Below are 23,646 nucleotides of genomic sequence, written 5' to 3'. Positions count from 1 at the left end.
TGGGTGGGGCCCAGTCGACTTTAAGTGGTGTTGTGTGGGGACCATTGTCGGTCAATGAACGCATAAGCTCGTCAACATATGGCTGCTGCTTGTAAAACCATGCGGATACTGGGGCCCTGCATGTTTGTCTACGTGGCGGTCTTTCTGTGCCACCTGCCGTCAAGAGACATTCTGCTTTTCATTCTCTTCTTGCTTAACGACTAAATAATAATATAAAAAAACAATTATTGTTTCCGTTCAAATTATTATTTAATCAAACCTAATAATTTTCACAAAATCAATTTCCTAATTTTGGTCTGAATTATCGTCAATAGTTTCTATTTTCTCTAATTTAATGTTACAATTGCAATGATAATTTACAATTTCCGCCCAAATCCTGATATTACTCACAAAATCTGATAATCGCATATCACATGATTAGTTAATCCGAGATAATTACCACTACTTTCTTCACGGAAAAGTTAACTGGAGCTGGTTGTTCTGATTGTAAAACAAATTAACCCAAAGCAATGTTATTTTACAAAAATTCTTTAATAAATATTTTATGTTAAGGATTGATTACATATTTCTAATCTTGATCGTTGGACTGCATGTCTATTGCATATTAAATCTACCAACACATCTAATGAATACAATCTAACGACCGAGATTAGAAATATGTAACCAATCCTTAACTTAAACGAACCCTTAAGTTCAAATATATGTAGACCAAAGAAATCTATAGATTAACCTTGAGGAGGGCATTATTCTCACACAAATAGCAATTACAGTGTACTCTAAATCATAGTGTACAATGAATTATATTTTTATCTTTGAAAAACCACTTATGAACTGAGAATTAAGAATTAAGAATCAAAGAAATATATATATATATATATATATATATATATATATATCTCCCTCTATTTGGTATTTGTTGTGGCTCTGGTGGCACACAGCCACTGCCTTGGGGTCTCAATGTCATCACCTATGGTTGTTGGCACGTGCCACCGCCCATCCTCCGACTCCTGCATTACATCACCCAACAATGTATTCATCAACTTGTGTTCTAGGCTGTTACAACTCCATACAACTAAAGCAAAAGTTTGTGTTTATACTCAACAACAACTAGATGAAAGAAAGAAGAAGATATTATTGGCTCATTATCACACCTGAATTACAATTGAATATGGGGGTGGCATGTGAAGGGCAAGTCCCTGCCTCGAGACTGACATTCGAACCTGCAAAATATGAACATATATAAACAGTGAACAATTAATTTTATTTATTTATTTATTCAAATTTCTGGTTACTGGTATTTGCCATACTATCTAAGAAAAAAAATACAAGAACAGCCAAATGCCCTTTCAAATGTCTCCTCCCTTATTATCTTTGAGAAATTGGGGGATACATTTAAAGATGGATCCAAGCAAAAGCCCCCTCAAGCTGTTTGCATGGATGGATAGACAATTCGGACAAGATTTTGACTACATACCAAAGATTCTTCTAGATATTGAGAACATAAATCAGCAGAAGCATGATACCTGATGTTTTTCCTTCCATCTTGGGAAAAAGTTAGTCCCTAGAAGTTGGAACAAGTGGTCTCTCATCTCATCGTTTGTCACCAGCAAACACTTGGAATTAACAGCAGCATATAACCAGTACCTATAAATCACACGGGAATACCTTTTAGGCACATTCAAACTCTGGTAATAATCTGAGACCTATAGATATTTAAGCCATGGAGCATATATATATATATATATATGTTGCAACTATTCGTTTAAATATTTCTCCTTTTCAACATGCAACAATCTCTAAGAAATCAGTCCAATCATTTTATTGCTCAAGATATGCAAACTTACCAATCATCATTTGAACCAGCAGGGGTAGCATAAAGTGCACCAGCCTTTTTCCAACTCTCTAACAATTTCTTGTTATTAGGATTCTGAGCAGGGCCACCAGTTACACGATTTGTGTGTAATATAACAAGTGGCAATCTCTTTGACGGGCTCATTTGGCGTAACCGGTTCACCAGAGTATTGAGCTACAACCAAAGATGGAGTCATGAAGTCGCCTATTATATACTGATATGAAGAAATCAAACTATGGAGTGTTACAAAACTAGTCATAGTCTCCCACTCACCTGGGAAAAGCTGAAATTATGTAGATTGATAAGACCCACATTGGCACCATCTATAACAGCATCAAATGGACCATGCTTCTGAAGCCACTCCTGGATGAGTTTAACTTCTAATCAATCATGACAGCTGACAAACATATTATGAATCATTTGCCTGAATTATACAAAATATGAGATATCGACCATTGACTAATTAATGAAATCGGTATCATGATAACATGACAAGAAAACACACGAGGAATGGGGGGTTTGACAACAATTGGATCTCACAAGATTGGGAAGGCACTGCCACTAGTACTCTTTATAAACTGTGCCTCCTAACAGAGTTTCTTTCTTTTTTGGGTCGGACCTCCTAATGGAGTTATGAAGTTATTTTCCCAATAAACCCAAGCTTAGGAGATATCATATCTCATACACTGTGTTCTAAATTCTAATGTCAGTCTTGACCTCTAAGCGAAATTGAAGCACTAATCATCACAAAATTAGTATTTAGTTAAACACCAATATAGTTGCAAACAATTTATACAACTTAATGCATACATCCACAAGGCCCTCCAAGGGGGAACTCTTCCCATTAATATAACGACATGAATATAAAGATGCATATCAAGCAAGTTGAATCATTTGCGCAAATCGAATAAGTTCATCCAATCATTGAGCTTTCAAATTTTCGAATTATGATATGCTAAAGTTAAAACTTGAATCTTAAAACTCTAATCCGTCATGGGTAACCAATTTTCTTAAAATCTCAGAACCTGAAGACAAATAAACAAGGAAAGCAGAGTCACACCTTGAACTGAAAAAAATCAGCCTTAACCTCCCTTTGGCTAGCCAATTTGTTCAAAGAGGTAGCAAAATTCTCAGTTTCTTTTGGATCAATATCGATAGAAACAAGCTTTTGGCCGCAACAAGAGCATGTCCCTGCTTCATCCATCTGAGTCCTAACCACCCTCCAATTCCCACTCCCCAACCACCCTTGCCCATGCCACCCACCACCTCCTCTCACAACCCCTTCCCTCACCTTCTCCACATCCCAACTCTCCATCCCAACATTAGCCGCCTCCTCCGACATAAACCACTCCTCCACCACCCCAGAAGTCGACTCGGAGACCTGCCTCACGGAAATCCGCAACCGGTGCAACATCTCATAAACCTTGTCACCCTTGCTAGAATCAGAACTAACTTTTAACAAAGCAGAAATCTCAGGCTCCTCAGCGATGACCTTAGATTCTACCATGTGGGCATCAACTTCATAAGCTCTATCAGCCTCCCCCTTCTTACAGAACCCAAACAATGCCGGGCCGTAGGACCTCAACTTGGGCGGAATCCCAAGACCCTTCATCTGCTTCACCAAATGAAAGGCCATTTCCGGGTCCTCTGCCGCTGCCGCAAGCCTAGCAGCACTGGTAAACGTGGCCTCATTGGGCACAACCTTATCATCAACCATCTGGCGAAAAATCTCAAAACCCCTCTTCAAACCCACACCATCATCATCAGCACCACCATTGGAAGAGCACAAATAAAGCAAAACATTATAATGGTGCAGACTAAGCGGGAGCCCTCTACTTCTGGCCTCATCATAAATCCTCAGAGCTTCGACCAGGTGGCCCTGCCTGGAACACATGTCGAGCTTGTGCCTCAGTACCCCCTCCGGCGATTCTCGCCTTGCTTTCTTCTTGGATTTGTTGGAAACCAGTGGCGCCGAAGCCGAACGCGAAGGTGAATCATTGGAGAGAGCCAGAGTGCAAAGATGGAGCCTTTTGTCCATGGAGAAGTTGTCCATGGAAGTTGGGGTCAGTTTAGGTTTCGGGAAGTGGATAATTGTACGAAAAATGCAGCGAGAATTGCGGGAGATTAGGGGAAGTGGGATTTTGATGAACGAGGAGAAGAGAGGTGGGGTTCTGGCGAGAGCGCCTACCATTTTTTTTTTATTTCTTTTGGGTTTTTGTTGTGGATTGTAAATTTGTAATACAAAGCAATTATTGGGTTATTGAAAACAAGTCTGGTTATTTTCTCTGTTATTCATGTTTGCAGGGCTGAGCGTGAGAGTTGAGCAGAGAGGTTGAAAACATCTGCAACTATCTAAAACCCTAGCTGCCACTCCGTGAGCGGGAAACGACACGTCGCAATGGGCTTGCTTACTTTACTTCCTCTTTTTTTTTTTTCTTTCCTTTTTTCCATGACCAAATAAATAAATAAATAACTAAGAAAAAAAGAGAGAGAGGGAGAATCATACAACGAAAATGTGCAGAAGTGTAGTTAAAAAGAATAGCCAAGACGAGATTTTGTTTAGAGGAAGACACGGACAAGCATGTTAAACCCGAAGATGTATTATCAATGCCTTTGGACAAAAAGACTAGTTTCATTTAGATAACAAAACAGCTAAACGTATACAGCTACACATATGCAGCTCTCTGTGAATTCAACTAAGCATTCTATGCCAATTAATTTGATCATCTTCAAGCAAGACGATCCACAGTCAAGAAATAACTTCCCACCATGATGAATGATGCAATCCCACTGCGAGCCATCCGTAACCCAAGGCCACGGAACAGGAGATTCCTGTCTGCAGGGTGAATCCCTGTAAGTCTCTCAAACCTATTCCCTGGTCTTCCCCATTTCAGAAGCTTCCTCTCCGTAGAGACAAACTGCCCAAAACAAAACACAAACTTTCAACATTCATTACCAAAGCAACCTTATTAATAAAAAAACACCCATGGCAAGGCATTTTGTTGAGCTGATGCTAGTAGATCACGCCCAAAGCAGACTAACGTTGCCAAGAACAGGTAGCATACCTTGGGCAGCACAATACATTGTGATCGAGACTTAGCAGTGTCAAAACAATGAGAAGCAGCTGCAGCAACTGAACCAGAAACTCCAGCAGCAAGACTCACAGCCCAAGGAGACAGAGGACCAATTTCATCATCCAACCTTAGACAAAGAAAATGCACTTCAGTAAAAAGAAAAAGGGTACGTTAATTTATTTTTTACATGTAAGCATTGGATGCACAGACATGAGAAATGCAAAATATGGTGCTTGATGGTGTGATTGAACTTATACGGGGTAGGTCATAGCAAGTCCCTTTAATACCTAGGTTCTGGATCCATCCCCACTGCCTTCCAGTCAAGCATTGCTTGGTGCAGGGATTGCCAAGTAGAGAAGAATATGCCACCAAAAACTGAATCCCGAACAACCCCTGACCGTAGGCCTCTCCATAATGCACCCCATCCTTCTAAAGAGATGACTTCAGATGGTTTCCTAACACTGAACACGGATGGTGGCCTCCCAGATCCCGTCATCATCCATGGATACTCTTGTAAAGCACTCGTCATATTGGGATGTTTGGTTGTTAGGGTGGATAAAAGGCCAACAGAAGAATTTAATGCCTTCACGTCCGGAATATATCCACGCAATAACCTCTGAATCACAGGTGCAACAGCTCCCTTTTCTGTGAGAGAGGCCGAGCTTGGAATGCGAGAAGCAGAGGTCACCTGGGCACGAAGTTTTATAAGTTCAAAGGGAGAACTTATTAGTGCTTCTGCAACACCAGCAACAAGTCCTGCCAGGAGGGCCTCAGAGACGTAGACATAGTTATCTTCTCGACCATCTGCAAAAGAGGTATTTGCAACCACATAATGTATCAGAAGCTGTAAATCAATTATAACAAAGATAAATTTTGGTACCATATATTGATACACCACTCTATCCATGTAACTTCACATGTTTATTATCGGGTACAGACAAATTAAGGGAAATACCTTTATAAAAGGCTGTCAAAATTTCATAGGTCCCAAAGCGAGCTCCAACCCCAAAAGTTCTTCCCACTGCCAGCCATAGGAAACCATTGTACAAACCTACAATATGCATCACAAACCAAACTTAGTACTTATCAGTAAGCCCTTGAGGGTGTTTTGGGGGTTGGGGGAGAGCAACAGGATGTGGAAACACTAATGAAACCATCCTAGTAACTCTCATGTACTCCCATGCTTCTTATATCTTGTCAAGTAAAGGTAGAATTGAAAAAATAAAAAATTCGGGGAAGCACCTGTATTTCCTGAAAAGTATCGAACTCTCTTTAAAACCTGAGCAGTTGTCAGTTGTTTATTAGACCCTGAACCAACCTGTTCTCACAATGAAAATAAATGAGGATCCAGGGTAGAAGCAGATTATGACATTGCTCTTCATTTTTTTTATAGGAAAAAATATTCATTAAGAAGAGTAGTACATAACAGAGATTTTGAAAAACAAATAACTTCTCAAGCATCAGAAATCTAGGCAAAGATGTCGGTAACAAACCTGAATAAGGGTTTTGATAGTATCAAGAGGGTAAGTAAGAGCTGTGCCTAATGCCACCGACCCTACACCAGAAAGTGCATGGATTGCAAAGATCTGGTTCTTTAACCACTCATCCATCTAAAATTCAACAAAAATCAAAGAAAAAGTAAATATTTCTCATCAGCAATTGAGATAGAGCTTTATATGCCAGTCAACTTTTAAGTAACAAAGATTTATTCGTAATCTATTTCCACACATGTTACTCAACAACTGTCAGATGCAATACAAATGCCTGTACAGTTAGTAGTTCATGATGAAAAACTAAATCTGAACAGGCACTAATTTGTTTCTTTCTCTTTTTAATAGTGACCCAGCAAGCATATACCAAGACCAGTAGAAGATAAATAAGAATTGGTCCCTCTGCGGCCTTTCCTCAAACACGTTATTTACAATATACTTCATATATGAAAACCCGAAGAACATTAAAAGAAAAAACAACAAAAACAAAATTAATCAAAATGAAGAAATGCTTAAAATGAGTGTTTTAGAAATTAGCAGTCAAAGAATGCGGTACCATCGCTGTTAAAGTCACTTTGCTTTCTTCTTTCCCTTCTTCAAAATCGTAGTGTGAATTCCAGCTCTCAAAACTCTAACAGGAAGGAGTAGTAAGCTAAATATCAGCAACATGGCAACATTCTTGAACGTATATCAACTGCAACACGGAAAAAGTTTCATTTTTTATCAAAATTTAAATTCTCAAACTAAAAAACTTCTATAAAAATTCTTGAGCTGCTGAGCAATAAGCAGCGCCATCACGGGCAACGGAGGAGATGAGGAGAGGAGGGAATGGGAGATTGCTTTTTGGGCCTGGGACTTTTTAATCGAAGCCCAATTCATATTCGATTTGATAACACCCAACCCCAAATTGCAAATTTCACAAATCTGCCACTTCAATATTTTTTTTATTATTAAAAAAGTGGCATTTCTTAATGATTTAATGATATTCTTATCATATCTCCCTTTCTTCTTCTTCTTTTTTTTAGAAATTATCATCTCTCTTTAAATATATTTTTGGGTCATTGGGTTTTACACGAAAATTCAATTTGGTCACTAAGAATTTTTTTTAATAAACTTGGACATTGTGTTTCCTAAAGTTTACAATTTATAGACATTCTATTATCTTCCGTTAACATTCTTTAAGTGCAATTTTTTATTTTATGATTTTACGAGTTATGGTATATTGTGTTGTTAAGGTTTAACAAACTAGGGGAAATTTTGGGTTGAAATCGGAACTATGAGTTATAAGGTCATAGATTGGATGCTATATTAAACTTGAATCGATTGAGTGAAAAGTGTATTGTGACTTCATATGGCAAGGAGACGTAATCAAGATGATAGAGCACCAACATTACATTGGAAAGTTGTTGATTTCATTTGAATTTGATTTGCCTTTTTTATTTTCCTTAGACCTCACAATTTCAATTTTAACCATTTCTCTCAATATGTTAACCCCTAATAGCACAATATACCCTAACTTGTTGAGTTAGAGGAAGAAGTCTGAAGTTGCTTCCTACAAAAATAAAAATAAAAACTGCACTTAACGGAAGATAACGGAGAATGTCTATAAATTGTAAACTTTGAAAAACACAATGATCAATTTGGCTAAAAAAAATTCACAGTGACCAAATTGAATTTCCAAGTAAAACCAAGTGACCAGAAATTTTTTAACCCTATATATATTTTTTTAAGCCCATGGATTGAGAGAACAATGTTTTTTTCGCAACTTTTGATATTAACAAGTGAGGAGAGAATTGCCAATTGTGAAATATCCTGCTTATCGTTTCAGCGACTGTCTCATTTGAAGAAAATATCCAGGTAACTATAATAAAAAATAAATTTGTGGATCCTTTTCTCATGGATGGACCTGCATATTTAAAACTAAATGATCATATGGCATCTCAAATTGGTTATGTACATTACCAAAGTATTCTTTGTTGGAAGGAGATTTTTGGTAACATGTGATGAGCCCGCTCTGTACTCTCGGACCATGCCTGATAAATCAAGATAACATAAGGGCTGGTGCTGATTCTGCTGCTAAATGTTCTGTCATTCAAATCCATGCTTCAATTAAAGTCAGCTTCCGTTGCGAAGAAAGTTGCTAGCTATGCCCCTGATTGGCTTGGCAGATTGCTCTTGTCAAATTGGTAGCACATTCTTCCTGGAGCAGCATGTTGACAGAAAGTTTTGTCTGTCAAGGTTTTTCACAGCCTGCTCTGCTCACATTACTTTATGATATGGCAAATGAGAGAGAGAGACCTGGGTTGTTCTTCTTCGTATGCCTTTGGAATGCAAAGCATTGCAGATTTCGTGTAGCATTCAGGGCTTCCCACTAGATGAAACTGAGACTAATCAGACAAGAGAGCTTACAAGTTTCCCTTATTGTATGCAAATGCTACATGTATTATAAGATGCATTAAACCTACTGTACAATTCAAGTTACACCATGTAGCATGTTGTGCATAAACCAAAGCAAAAAATATGACCTGAAACTAGAGTACTAGAAATTATTGCACTAGATATCTGACATAGAATAGAAGACACTCCAACTATCAACTGAGTTTGAGGGGATTTCGATGTGTGAATGACTGATCTTCTGTAACTATACATACTTTTCTCGGAACAAGTACCTTAAAGGAAGGTTAGGCATTCATTATGGACAAAGAAAGAGGATAGCACTTACATTTCTCAACAACAACCACCACAACAAGAACAAGAAGGACTAGAACAGTGACGATGACAAGAACAACCCCACTTGCACCAAGAAAAGCAACGACACCAATAGGTGGGTTTTGATTTGGTTACTTTTTTAGTCGATACTTTGGCCGCTGCTGGTGGCTCCAGACACTTCTCTTCGGTATACTGTGTAACCTTCATAGAATTTTTCATCCCATCTGTCAATCTGCCATATCAAAATGTGCATAACAGTCACAAACCATAGATTGCATTTGCAAGAGACACAGAGACATGAAAAGATATCAAATATATAGATGATAATTTAGTAAAAGAAAATATTATTATTAAGGATTTCTGTTTCTACTTAAAGACGGACAAATGGCCTCTATGGTTAAAGAAACATGCATACATGGTTGTAAAATCACAATGGATTCTTTCTGCTACAGTTCCAAGGGTAGCAGAACGCCCAGCTACAATTCAAACAGTAGCAGGTTGGCCATGTACCATGGCAGAACGCCCAACTACAATTAGAACAGTAGCACAATGGCCATGCACGCTTCTTTGTTCTCTAATAAACAAAGCTATATTCTTCATCGACCGAGTTCAAGGTTCGGGATCTTAGCCAATAAAAGAAAAGTTTTAGGTTTGGGAACTTCCGTGCATATATACATACATGAGCATGCACACAGATGATGCTTCCTATGCACACAAACTACTGTAGACATGCGTATGTCTGAATTTTGTGTGTGCATGAGCATGTATAATACTAGAAATTATTCTATGAACACAAGCTCTGTATTATACATTCAAAACTGTATGCATGCCCATCCTTTAGTACACAGTGCATCCATATGAAAAGATAGGGACTATCCATGCATAGTTCACCTTAGAAAATTTATATAGACGTACATTGGGAAGGCAAAAGAGCGTGTGCTAGCTCCACTCCCATCGGAACGGCGGGAGAGGCTATGGGATTTGAAGGATACATTTCGAGGTGGTACTCTTCCCTCACTATGATCTTCGGCATTTGTTCTTGCAGTGGCCTTGACGGTCTCATCTGCCATTCCTTCAGCTCCAGATTCCCTCACCTCTTCAATCCCATTGCTTTCAATTTCTAGCTCAGGAATTGGAGGAGGGTGTGGACTGAGCCCAAACAACTCGCCTGATTTATATAGTTCCCCAGACTTAGTCAAATCACCCAGCAAAAATATATGGTCTCTGGAAAAGCTATTGTTGCCTAAATGAATGCTAAACAATGACTCATTGGAAGCAACACTCCATTCCATTTCTTTGTTGGATTTACTTCTTGCAAACACAGAAGACGGGATCCTGCAAGGATCATATCCTCCACTCCGTTCCATCATTTGGACTGTGGGGGATTCTGTCGGTGACATACCATGCCCAACATCCGAAACTCGGGATGTTGATGCGGGGCCCAGAGAGCTGTGGTCATGATGTTTAGGGAGGGAAGCAATATGTGGTGAAGTGGAAATTCTATTTGTGTCCACTTGGAAGAGATCTTCCAATGACGAGTCTGATGCCACTGAAGACAAAGAGGACAAAGAGATTAGCTTTCTGGACGGGACACGCAGATCACCTTCATTAGCATCAGCCTCTGGACGTATTGTTGAATGGCTATTTCTATCACTCGCATCAGGAGCCTTTGATGTTTCTGAGTGCTTACTGCCTCCACTTCCATCAACAACTATTTCTGAATGCTTACTGTTTCTGCTGCCAGGTTCCAAGTCCATAACTGAAACATGCCCAATTTCATAACAGATATAATTGATAGACTTTGCTTTCAAATCTTATAAAGTATAGAAACTAAATCCGCAGTAAGTTGATGGATTTCCAACTTGGTTGCTTGAATGGAAAATGCTATCACAATAACAGTTAACTAAGATTTTCAAGTAAAGCAAAACACAGCCGTCTAGAAAGAGGAGCATTCGGTATTAGTTTGGCGGACACACATGTCATTATCAATTCACACAATTCAAAACTTTGAGCCATTTAAATGAATGGGTTATGAAAACCAACAAATTTAAACCCCTACCAGTTATATACAATTTCATGTGTTTATAATATCAACAATTACCAAATTAACTGCGTGAGCCGTCATTTGCACAAGCATTTCAATATGCTAAGACAACAAGCAATGTCTTTTCCCTATAAATTCTTGAAATTTCATTTTCAGATATAAGCCATGAATTTGATAGCTAAATTCAAATTGATTCAAAAATCTAACAAATAGATAAAGAAGGAAAGAAGCTCACTTGAATCATTACAAAGAAGCCCTTCGGTCCCCAATTCCAAATGACCCCATCGGGACGATCAGCAGTCCTCTGCCTCCTGCTCACCTCTCTTTTTCTTTTTTGTGATAGGAAACCCTCCTCCCACACGGCAATTGAATCGAAAAATTACCCGAGAAATAGAAATTGGAAACTTACAAATCTTAAAAACCCAAATATTAGAAAAAATATAAGAAGGAGAAACCCCTTGATTGATAAACCCTAATTTTGTAAAAAATAGAAAATAAATAAAAAAGATAGGACTCAAAGCTGTTGCCGTTGAATATCTGAATTTGTGTTGTAGAAATAATAATGAGGGAATGCCAAATGGGAAATTAGGGTTTGTGAGTGGGAAAATCTGATGATGAAAGGCGTTGCGACATTTTCGGCGTTTCTTTGGGTTCCCTCTGTATCTGTAACTAACGATCACTGCCTTTCGCGCCATTTTAACTACTCTGCCTTCTTTGGGCGCTACATAAGCCGTCGCATGCTGGGATTTAATTCAGGTGTTCGGATTCGTCCTATCGTTCGATGCCACGTCACGGGATAAGGATATAATAGTAATTTGATTCGTGGACGAAAAGTGTCCATTTGGAATAAGATCTTTGTGAGTTGTGAATAATGTGGCATTTTCCCTGAATTAGGATGCCAATTTTCGACATAATAAACAAGCAAAAAGGCAAAAGGGTATAACTCAATAAAAAAGAGTCTTAACTTACATCACATTTGAATTGATTCCTCATGATTTTAGTATTGTGTGTGTGAGAAATCTCTCTACTCTATAATTTCGATTATCGCGTATACTAAAAATAAAAGCAAAAAGAAAATAATCAAATAGATCATATTAAGTTTAATTTATAGGTACAGTTGTAGGTTAGGTCATTTAGAGCATCTCTAATAGCCTTTTCAACTACTTTGTGATGCTCAAATAGATGAGATACATTATAAAAAATCTCTTCAATAGCCTTATGAAACTCAATAATCAAAATTACAACCTCTTTCTCTCTCTTCAAGAATGTTAAGTTGACTTTGACTCTCTAAAACATTTAATTTTACTTCAGAAAAACGAAACCTACTTTGAAATGTTAAAAGGCTTATTATCACAAAATGTCCCTAAGGTTTACAAAACTATCAGATAACCTCTTTAATATTTTTTTGTGTTACTCGTGGTCTCCAAGGTTAGTATGTGCGATCACAAATGGTCCATACCATTAGATTCCGTCAAAAACCCCGTTAGTTTGCTGATGTGGCATATATATATCACAAAACATTCCTGAGATTCACGCACTTATCACAAATGGTCCGTACGAATTTTTTTATTTTTTAATTTAAAATTCATAAAATTTTGGTTTTCTTTTTTAAATTATTTATAAATGAAAAAAACATTTATAGAAGGATTCTAATCTTGAGGACTATTTATGAACCCTAAACCCTTAGTTTTTTCATTTTTAAATGATTTAAAAAAAACTCTAAGTTTGTTGATGTGGCATATATATGAAGCCCACATCTACAATAATATAGTGTCACATGTATTTAAAATATAATATATATTTTTAAATTAAAAAATAAAAAAATTCGCAGGGACCATTTGTGATAGGTGCATGAACTTCAGGGGTGTTTTGTGATATATATATGCCACATCAACAAACTAACAGAGTTTTTGACGGAACCTAACGGCAGAGACCATTTGTGATTACATATACTAACCTTGAGGACCACGAATGACAAAAAAAATAATTAAGTATGCAATTAGATAGTTTTGTAAACCTTAGGGACGTTTTGTGATAATAAGTCATGTTAAAAACATGCATTTTTTTATTTTCATATTATAAATATATAGACATTTTTCACATATTTTCATTCTTTTCCATGATATTGCATTAATTGAATTAGAGAGTCTGTTGGAGCAAAAATTATTCAAGTAGCAAATAAACCTTTTCAAATTGCGGCCCTCTCTCCCAAACCCTAGCCCTCTCTCTCCCAAAAAAAACCCTCATACATATGTTTTTCACTTTGGGGGGTGCTCTTCTCTTTCTCCTTCTCTTCTCCCCTCATTTTCAGAGACAAAAGGTTTCCCTTATTCAGTGGTGAAGCCAGAAATTTTTTCAAGGAGGGTCAACCTTAAATAGCGAGAGTGATAATTTTGCCTAATTAATTGGCTCATTTGATTAAAGAAATCACGAGAAAAAATCTTACAAATTATGAGGTGTGTTTATGTGATGTTGTGTTAGAAAAAAGATACTAGTGGAGCCAAAAGGAATTTTGTAGTGTACTTGGTTAATTGTTATAGTTTAAAGATTTAAATAGTAAACAAAGAAAAGTTGAAAATGAGAAAGTGAGTAAACTCAAAAGATGATAAGGGTCAGCCATGTAATATAGAGAGTAATTGAGTTAACTGCAACAAATACAAAAATAAACTATCAAATAATGAGAAGGGCCAAGTGACCTTTGTGGGCCTTAATTGGCTCTGCCCATGTCCCTATTTGTCTTCGTTTTGCTATGATTTTTTTCCAAACATCACATGCGGCTGCGTCTCGGGGTCGGATCTCTACCTACATTTTAGTGTCGAATCTACATTACCATCCTTTTCGAGGTTTCTTTATGTACCAAATAAGTCACAAACTCTTTAGGTTCTTTGTGTAGTTTTCACCTCTCTTTTGTGAGAGCCTTATCTCTCCTTAACTTTTCATCTCTTCTTTGTGAGAGTTTTATTTGTATTGTTATGGCTTGGTTTTTTCAAGCTTTATATCTTTTTGATTATTCTGAGTTTGCAATCTTAGTTGGGATGTCTATGCCGAAGTTTCTTCGATCCTGCATGATCGTTAGTGAAGGCACACCAGATTGTCTTAATTTTGATATTAGACTGCTACTTTATTGTAATGCCCCTTTGTGGCTAGTGACTTTTTTGGCTGAATTATGAATTCAATCCTAGAATTTCTCAACCAAAAAAAACTTTTTAAATTGCCACTTAAGTGAACAAACTTTAATTTAAAAAGTTTAATTTGCTACTTGTGAGGGCTTTTTTCATTCCGGTAGCTACAAATGGGCTGAGTTGCTGTCAAGGATTAAAATATCGGCCGTGCAGATAATATCGGGCCTCCAATTTAAGGATATTTCGGGGATATATCTTTATCGTTTTAGGTATCGTGAAAAAATCAACAAAAATGATAGATATAGGCATTGAAACACAAAATTTTGGTGTAAAACTTTCATAGATGTTATGTATATTATCAATGAATGTATTGAACAAATAAAACTCAAAATTTACTAATAATAAGATATATATATATATATATATGATGAAATATAAGTTGTATGTAATGCGCGTAAATTAAAAGTTTGAAAATAAAATGTTAATGAGAATGAATAAACCATGCATAAATCCATAGTTTGTTTAAACATTGGATTACAATTTAGATAAGTGTTCATCTACATAAGTGAAGAGCTCCTATGAGGTTCAAACAATGAAAAACAACAATCTAGATTTATACAATAGTCATACCAAGTCATGTAACCCGAGCAGTTTGTGAGCCACGTTTGAACATGGTGCACATAGGTCTCTCTTGAGCTCCCTATTGTCCTCCCATATATGGGATAGTTAGGATTAACCAACTAGTAGGTCCATAATCTTTTTTATCATCTTGAGCTCCATAACTAGTTCCACTATAATCAGACATGACATAACCATAGCCATCATAAGATTCATTTGAGTTAGTAATAGGTCTAGTTCATATGCTCATAGATCCAAAACTGATCGCCATATCCTTTTCAGATGGATTGGAGGTATGTGGGCAGTGGATTGTGCATAGATTCTTCATATTAATAAATTATAGGGTTTTGGACAAGGATTAGCTATTTTAGGTTTCAATTTGCTTCAATTGAGTTCAAAACTTCTGAATTTTTTTTAGGTTCTGTTATGGGTATCGAGAAATATCGGGAATATCGCACTTATCGGGAATATATCGTCGATACAGGGAAAGATATGGCCTTACCCCCCAATATCGGTGTCGACAGTTGAAAATACCAATATATCGGCAAATATATCGGTGTATCAGCCGATATTTCAATCCTTGGTTGCCGTAAGGAACAAATAGGTGAAATAACCCCATGTGTCTGAGTTCAAGAATCAGACCTCAAGAATGCTTCGAAAGGGTAGTGAAGCTTTAGGAAGCACCCTGGTTATCTTCACCAACAAAAACAACAGTTGCTTACAGATAAATTCTTAGCTTTACTTGAGAAGTTTGTGGCATGGAAGCTAAGCATTCATGAGTTTAGCATGAGCTAGAGAGAGAGAGAAAGAGAGAGAGAGAGAGAGAGAGAGAGAGAGAGAGAGAGAGAAAGAGAGAAAGAGAGAGAAAGAAAGAAAGAAAGAAAGAAAGAAAGAAAGAAAGAAAGAAAGAGAAATAGAGAGATACAAGATTTTCTACGAGAAACAGAGGTGTAAAGCAAATGATTTCGTGAGAATTTGCTGAGAAAAGAGAGACACAGATTAGGATGGAAGAATGGGTGTTTTGGGTAATTTTCTGGCAGTTTGACGAAGGCTTCGTCAGGCTCTGGAATAGCTTGCCAAAGGAGGAGATGGGAAGAAATGAAGGAATAGAGCTCGAAATTGAAGGGTTCCAAGGATGAGAGGTGAAGCTTGCTCTCTCTGGATGTGGTTGCTTGCCTTCAATTGAGTTGTTTTGCTGGGTAAAAGGTGCCTCCTTTTACAGGCGTTGGAAGCGCCTTCTTCCCAAGAAGCCCTAGTTGGTTCTTTCCAAATCAGCCAAGTCTCCCTTTTCATTTCTCTTCTATTCCTTTGATTCATCCCTATTTTATGAAATATTTCTCGGTCCAAACACATAGAGACAAGATTTTGAAGGCTCTAGAGCCTTCCCGCAGCTATCTCTGTGACACTCTCCTATTTTTGGCTACCATCTCTCATTCTCTCATTCCTTATTTCATGACAAGAGCTAGTAGGAGAAATGAGTGGGTAATAACGCTGGTCTGAAGGGTGTTTTGCTCAAGTATCCTTTAGTTTTTTGGATGGCCTATGTTGGGATTTATCTTTGGCCATGTGCTGGAGATTCCCAACAGCCTGTATGCATAAGTAACCTTTGGCTTTTGTCGTGGTTTTGTCTCCAGCCATGTGCTAGAGACTTTCAGATATTTTATAGGTCATTATTTAAGGTAATGAGCTAGTTCACTGAGGGGATGAGCCAACTTTCTAAAGTGATGATGAACTATTTTTACTAAGGTGATGGGTTAATTTTCTAAGGTAATGAGCTACATTTTTCTATCTTTCATGCTTACCCATATTTTTGGGCTCAAAAAATGGGCTCGAGTTTTGGGGCTCCCAAGCAATGCAAAACTTCCACTTCTTGGCCCATCAATGGGCCTTGTGAATGCTCGTAAACATCCATACCACAACCCGTTCAGCAAGTCCCAGGCATTCGCGTGGCTTGAGCCCACTTAAGCTTGTAGCGTGGCGTGTTACTTATTTGCTTGGCGTGGCACGTGTGCAAGCGCATATGATGAACTCTTGCGTACCCAAGTTAGGTGTCGTACTGGGCTAGAAATATATTTGAGCCTAGCCTTAGATTTTTTGGGCCTTAACACTACTACTATTGCAGATGCTCATAGATTTTTTTTTCTAGGACCAAATATAACCTAATTTTTTTCAGCCTCAAATACCATAATACACAATCACTTCATATTCTACCAGAACAACCTTGGGTATGTACAAATTTAAACTCTCAAGGTATGGGATAAGCAAACATAATTATGTACTGAATAAATTCCAACGAAGATCAAGAGATCACCACAGTAGTAGGTTCCATAAAATAATGTTTTTACTAAAAACATGCATAGTGCCTAAGTAATTACCTATAGGCAAAACTACATACATCAAAAGCAATACACCAAGTCGTACAAGATGACAAGGATTCAAACACACTCCTATATATTTTCCCCTTATTTTCTGGGTTTGCAGTTTTGATATTTATTCACAAAACAGAAGCTTTACAAAAGATTAATGAAAGTCAAAGAAAAACTATACATATATCACTTATGGAAAATAAAAATAAAGAGCAAATTTTTATTTCTTTTATTTAATCAAGCTCTCTAGAAAATAAAAATAATAAACAGTAAGAATAATACATATATCAGTTATGGAATAAAATTCTATGAATTCATGAGCTTTGTTATAACTACTTTTGTGTTTTTGTTTTCTTCTTAATAATTGCTTATCAGAGCTAACCTACAACACACACCAATTCATTCTCTATCTACTCACATCAACAAATTTGAATGATTCTAAAAGCACACAATGATGACGTCATCAATGGGGCTTCCATTCAACCCTGTGGCTGCAACAAGGTCACTGGGTGTCCAACCTCACTCACTTGTGCAGAAGCCAAGTATATCAGATGAGTCTTCAATGGTGGCTATATTTAGTGACATCACAAGTTTTGGGATGGCATGAACACCTTTCATGCTTGAAGAAACCATGGATTTGATTTGGCCAGGAAGTTTTCGTGTGGAAAAATTTCCAACACAAGAATCAGATATACATAATAAGCACAACCAATAGAAAAAACAAAAAACAAAAGCAGCACATATATAAAAATTTCGAGAGATTGAAGAGATTGAAGAATAAATATATCCCATAAAATTATAATCAATAACTTTGAAGAGATTGATAATCTACCTTGTGAAAGAGATTGAGAGAGACTGAGCCTTGGGAGGTTACGTGAAGATGAACTTTGGTGTCTGCAAATTTGAGAGGAATACGTGAGGATAATTATTTAACCTAATAAGGGTATTGTGGAATTGCGAAAATTTCATTAAAGGGAGCGCGCTGCTTCAATTGAAATCAGCTTTAAAAAGCTGTTATCAAAAGATCATTACTTTTAAAATAAGTAAGATATTTTATTTTTACCGAACACTTTAAACTGCTTAACTTTAAAGTTAAGCAGATTTTTGGCAAAAAAAAGCAATCACAAACAAACAGAGCATTAGCATGGTATTCAAACTTACACCAAGTTCAAAGTTCTTAAAACATTAAAGTAGTTTAAAATTTCCTATTTATAAAAAGATTGACTAATGTTCAACATGAATTCAAAAGCACATGATTTAACTATTCAAAAAAAGAAAAAGGCACATGATTTAAATACATTAAATATAAGACCACATTTTAGAAAAAAAAAAAAATTTATAATATTTAGGGGCAACATTATTGGGATTCATAAATTAGTTTTATGAAAACTTTGAAAAAGGTCAAAGGGGAGAGAAATTTTTTAAAAGAAGTCAAAATGAACAAAATTGCCTTTATTTATTTTTGGATTTTATAATAATTCTTTACATTTACATGTCTTTGAGTTAGAAGTGAGATGTTTTCTGTCTTTTTTGAAAAAGCTTTAGCTTTTTTCAAAAATGAAATTTTTTTTAATGTTGTTATAAATCTAGAGAAATTGGAGAGGAAATTGAGAGAGAGAGAAGGGAGAGAAACTGATTTCTCATTCATTTCTGTGTTCTGAATGTATGTCCATGTTACAAAGAGAAGTGGGGGTATTTATAGGTAAAGCATCATCTAATGGAGGTGGGCTCCACTATTATATTTACAACACTCCCCCTTGGAGACCACAAATGATATGGAATATGTCTCGTTAAAAACCTTGCCAGTAAAAACCCAGTGGGACAAAAACTGGTCAAAGGGAAAAAGAGTACATAATCATGTGTAACATAAAATTCTATGTATATTGACGTGCGTGCGACACTGCCTCGTTAAAACCTTGCCAGGAAAAACCCAGTGGGATAAAAACCTGGACGAAGGAAAAAGAGTACAGTGTTTGAAGATCTTTATTGATAGCACGCTCCCCCTGATGCTTGGCAAAATATCTTTAAGTCATACTGTTGTTCACCTTTCTGAATATCGTAGTTGACACTGCTTCTGTGAGTCAATCTTGAGCGACACTGCCTCGTTAAAACCTTACCAGGAAAAACCCAGTGGGATAAAAACCTGGATGAAGGAAAAAGAGTACAGTGTATGAAGGTCTTTATTAAAACCTTTCTCCCCTTGATGAATATCTCCCCCTGAAAAATTTGGGACTATCTTTTGTCCAGTAAGCGACCATAAAAATTTTCATAGTATACCCTAAACCCTTGAGCGACACTGCCTCGTTAAAACCTTACCAGGAAAAATCCAATGGGATAAAAACCTGGATGAAGGAAAAAGAGTACAGTGTGGAGCTGAGCTCTATCTGGTCTAGTATACTTCCGGAAAAACATTTAAGGACCAACGAATAAGACTCTCTTAGTATAAGCAAGAATCTCGTTGGTATAATGCTCGATCGAGACAAATATTTCATGAATTCTGCAGAAGCTTTAATGTGTTGCAATCACATTATAATCAATGTACTCACTGAGGTAATTTATGCATATTAATATTGAGTACAAATTTTGTGCTTCAAGCACATGTCCTTTAGGGACTTGCTTTATGCAATGTCAATCCTCTCAACGGATTTTGTCTAAAAAGGGATTAAACTTTATGACACATTATATAGCTTTAACCCAGCTATTTATACATCTTTAGGGAATCGCTTCTGGCGATATGCTCCGTGCATTTAATAACCCTTAAAGATAATATGTTGGTCTCCGTAATTATGTAATAAGGGGGGCACAATTGAATCTGTAAATATGGAGAAAACCCAGCATTCCTTGTTTCTGCCAGAAACAGTGTGTCATACAAAGTAGGTATATTCCCTTTTATTCCGAACACCCAAGTATAAATTCAGTATTAACAAATTTTGGGGTTCGTATTGTGGGTTTATTCTTTCACGTTCATTCTCATTTATAATGGAATTACCTCGTTCCATTTTGGCCAATGATATTGTCGACATTTAATAATTGAACGTGGTTCCAATCAACATAGCCCATTGATGATTTGAGTAGCTACTCCAAAACCAAAAATTGTCATTCATCAATTCATAATCTCACAATTCTCATGTGCATGCGCATGCATCAATTGTAAGCATTCCTTTGCTTTTGGGTACCCAAGCCACTTCATGGGGCTTTTATTATGTGAGAATGTGGATTATAACCTCCAATGGAACGTTATTTTACAGTAGGGCGTGGATAATCTCTATTTAGAGAGTTAGAACATTTAGAACCCATATATCTGTCATGCTGCAGGCATGCCACAGATTAATACATACATGTCAATTAATTTCTGAGACTTTAACCCATATTATGGGACTTTAACCCATATAATTTGCTACGCATTAGGCGTGCATAATATCAATATTGACATGTCAAAGGATTGTCCTTTCGGGACTTCAATCCATATCATTTGCTACGCAACAGGCGTGCACCCATATATCTGTCATGCTGCAGGCATGCCACAGATTAATACATACATGTCAATTAATTTCTGGGACTTTAACCCATATTATGGGACTTTAACCCATATAATTTGCTACGCATTAGGCGTGCATAATATCAATATTGACATGTCAAAGGATTGTCCTTTCGGGACTTCAATCCACATCATTTGCTACGCAACAGGCGTGCACCATATTGATCACGTCTATACCCATATTCTGTTCTTATGGGACTTTAATCTGTGCAGTGTATTAACAATGTATCCAACTTGCAATCTGTAAAATTTGCATTAATAATTCATGGATACATACAAGCCATTCTTTTGGAACGGACTTATCTTCCCATTTGGTTACCTTTCAAGATAAAATATCAAATAAGTATATAGGTATAAAATAACACAAATATTGCTTACATCCTTAGGTGTGAGAAACTTTTCTCAAGTATCATTCAAGCTTGTATCGGCCCAGTAAATGTAGCGCTTGATGATCTAGTTATATCCTGCAAGGGTAAAATCACAACTCTTTTCTCTGTCAAAAACAAATAATCCTCAGAGAGTTACAGAAAGAGAAAAAATGCAAAAATAATGTGATATTGATTGCAAGAGAAGGTAAGCAATCAAGGAAGGAAGCTGGTGGGAGCAAACAACAAGCTCTCATTTCTCCTAGTCTAGAAGGACCTCAGGAGATTAGAGCATAAGGTCGCCTTCACAGTTTCCGGATGTGGCGGAAACGTGATCAGGGATAGTCTCGCTTCCTGAATGGATGATCAGAGATAGTCTTGCTTCTCGGGCATATTAAGTGCTCACTGATAAGAAAAATAAGTAGATATCGCATAACTAGGTATGGAGTAAACTGGATGTCTTCTGCAAAGAAAATTTCGTTAGTAACACATTTATACACAAATACAATGAATAGGTAGAACCGGTGAATTTCAAATTAACCATAGAAAAATTGCGAGATTCTCGGGGTACTTTTGAAAAAGTAGCTCCGTGAAATCCGTAAAGCAAGATCGGCTTTTGATGAAAATAATACTTTGAAAACGCCGAAAGTGCCGACAAACATTTAATGGAGGCCACGTTAAGTTTTGGAATCTGGGAAAGAAAAAGATAATATGGGGATCTGAGATAATATTGGGATCCTGGAAACTGTAGCCATATTTCCTCCTATAGATATGGCCTTTGCAAAACTTGATTGGAGCAACTGCGTTTCAACTTGCTCCTTTCCTGTTATAATAATTGCGCACATTCTTAAAATTTGCACCTGTGGTTTTTACGTCTTTTCAAAATGACGGTTTGGAACCTTGTGCCTTATAGGTTCAAATAACCACATCGACTCTCTTAAATTTCATATTTCAACGTATAGGAGCCCGGAACTTTTGGCCTGGGCTAAACACAAAACTCAGAATTTATTTGCCCTTTTCAAAATGGACATGAAATATGAATTGAGTAAAAGCCACGCTAATATCCCATATATTTGGGTTCATGAGCTTCCGGCCCAGATATAACAAAATATGTGGGGAGCCTCAATTCATCATTCTCTTATGCCAAAGAGATATGTGGCGTACCACAATTTGCAATAATACCTCAAGGGTTGTCCATTTAATTGTTGGAACTTCAGGTTCTCAACACTGTTAGATTTTGAACTTCTGGCCAAAATCACATATTCTCATGGTATGGACATTCAATCCCCTTAGATTTTGAACTTCGGGCCAAAATCACATATTCTCATGGTATGGACATTTTTACAATTTTCTGTACATATTTCTGGACTTCAAGCCCTTACATAATTGTCCATATTTTGAGGAACTTCTGGCGTCTCATTTAATTGCTTATCCATGAGTTTAAGGAACTGCAGGTTCCCTTTTTGAATAGTGATGGTTTACCCAAAATGGTAAATATTTATGCATACATCACTATTCATGTATACAGCACTATTCATGTGTATAGTACATTTGCCAGTACAGTTATCATCCATGTGTACGGCATTATGAACCAATACGGTACTGTTACATCATTAAGGAACCCCAGGTCCTTATTTACATGTCAGGGATCAAGGACCCTCAAGTCCGATCACATGTTTACAAATATAGTACCGGAGAGACTGCCAGCTCTCATATTAACATCATCATCAAGGATCTTCAAGTCCTGATGTAATTGTATGATGAGGATCAAGGAACTTCTGGTCCTGATTTATATACTGTAAAAAAACTCATCATACATCACATTTAGTCCATAAAATAAATTGCTGGTAAATAAATTACCGGTATGGACGATAAACCCGCACCACACTTTAAATAAATGTAAATGTGCGGTAAATTAAATTCATAAAGTTAAGGTGCTTGTGTGGGCATTAATTCTGCTCCATACATTTAAATAAAAGTAAAGGCGTGGACGATAAACCCGCACCACCCTTTTAAATAAATGTAAATGTGCGGTAAATTAAATTCATAAATTAAATTGCTTGCTGTATGGACGTTAATCCCGCACCATACCTTAAATAAAATTAAATGTGCGGTAACGTAAACGTGCTTGTATGAGCACTAATTCTGCTCCATACATTTAAATAAAAGCAAAGGCGTGGACGATAAACCCGCACCACCATTTTAAATAAATACTGTTGTATGGGTAATAAACCTACACCATACAGTAAATAAAATAAATATGGGGTTAAAACCACCACCGAATGAAATAAGAAAAATGTTAGTATTAGTAACGGTCTCCCACTGATAATATGTTTAGTATTACCAAGGGTCCATTTTTGTTAACGGTTAGTAATAGAAAAGCAGATAAATATAGTGTATTATATATAGTATATTATAAATATAGATAAATATACCAAGGGTCCACGTGAGTGACTTTTTTTTTTTTT

At 36.8% G+C, this 23,646-nt stretch overlaps 3 protein-coding genes across 8 annotated transcripts; all 3 read right to left on the bottom strand.

Annotated features, from left to right (window-relative positions):
- Positions 693-4,291, bottom strand: LOC18792480 (proteinaceous RNase P 1, chloroplastic/mitochondrial). The gene is made up of 6 exons (XM_007225643.2): positions 2,913-4,291; positions 2,126-2,215; positions 1,845-2,026; positions 1,524-1,644; positions 1,152-1,220; positions 693-1,007 (listed from the first exon to the last, which is right to left on the bottom strand). Exons 1-6 carry the CDS (start codon positions 4,041-4,043, stop codon positions 903-905), a joined length of 1,698 nt encoding a protein of 565 aa, XP_007225705.1. The 5' UTR covers positions 4,044-4,291; the 3' UTR covers positions 693-902.
- LOC18793013 (mitochondrial carrier protein MTM1) lies at positions 4,385-7,291 on the bottom strand. The gene is made up of 7 exons (XM_007226070.2): positions 6,973-7,291; positions 6,420-6,536; positions 6,169-6,244; positions 5,882-5,977; positions 5,214-5,730; positions 4,918-5,053; positions 4,385-4,770 (listed from the first exon to the last, which is right to left on the bottom strand). The coding sequence occupies exons 1-7, from the start codon at positions 6,973-6,975 to the stop codon at positions 4,582-4,584; spliced, it is 1,134 nt and encodes a 377-aa protein (XP_007226132.2). The 5' UTR covers positions 6,976-7,291; the 3' UTR covers positions 4,385-4,581.
- LOC18789094 lies at positions 8,217-11,875 on the bottom strand. 6 transcript variants are annotated; one of them, XM_020554463.1, is made up of 4 exons: positions 11,405-11,875; positions 10,017-10,884; positions 9,139-9,357; positions 8,217-8,803 (listed from the first exon to the last, which is right to left on the bottom strand). In XM_020554463.1, exons 2-3 carry the CDS (start codon positions 10,880-10,882, stop codon positions 9,144-9,146), a joined length of 1,080 nt encoding a protein of 359 aa, XP_020410052.1. In that variant the 5' UTR covers positions 10,883-10,884; positions 11,405-11,875; the 3' UTR covers positions 8,217-8,803; positions 9,139-9,143. The 6 variants fall into 6 exon arrangements, with proteins under 6 accessions (XP_020410052.1, XP_020410051.1, XP_020410050.1 ...); XM_020554462.1 differs by having other exon boundaries at positions 8,217-8,797; XM_020554461.1 differs by having other exon boundaries at positions 8,217-8,787.

This window comes from Prunus persica, chromosome G1, assembly GCF_000346465.2.
Source record: "Prunus persica cultivar Lovell chromosome G1, Prunus_persica_NCBIv2, whole genome shotgun sequence".
Taxonomy (NCBI): Eukaryota; Viridiplantae; Streptophyta; class Magnoliopsida; order Rosales; family Rosaceae; genus Prunus; species Prunus persica.
The sequence above is the reverse complement of the archived record's forward strand: the minus strand, read 5'-3'. Positions and strand labels throughout refer to the sequence as shown.

Bases quoted from the DNA above. Each gene is read 5' to 3' on its own strand.
- LOC18792480 (XM_007225643.2), bottom strand. From the start codon at position 4,043: ATGGTAGGCGCTCTCGCCAGAACCCCACCTCTCTTCTCCTCGTTCATC. The intron at 2,216-2,912 runs GTGTGACTCTGC...AAACTCATCCAG, and splicing joins CTGATTTTTTTCAGTTCAAG to GAGTGGCTTCAGAAGCATGG. The intron at 1,645-1,844 runs GTAAGTTTGCAT...TGTGATTTATAG, and splicing joins GCTGGTTCAAATGATGATTG to GTACTGGTTATATGCTGCTG.
- LOC18793013 (XM_007226070.2), bottom strand. The intron at 6,245-6,419 runs GTTTGTTACCGA...TTGTGAGAACAG, and splicing joins CTATCAAAACCCTTATTCAG to GTTGGTTCAGGGTCTAATAA. The intron at 5,978-6,168 runs GTGCTTCCCCGA...TGCATATTGTAG, and splicing joins ATACTTTTCAGGAAATACAG to GTTTGTACAATGGTTTCCTA.
- LOC18789094 (XM_020554460.1), bottom strand. From the start codon at position 10,882: ATGGACTTGGAACCTGGCAGCAGAAACAGTAAGCATTCAGAAATAGTT. The intron at 9,358-10,016 runs GTGAACTATGCA...TTGATATGGCAG, and splicing joins GTCTATATAAATTTTCTAAG to ATTGACAGATGGGATGAAAA.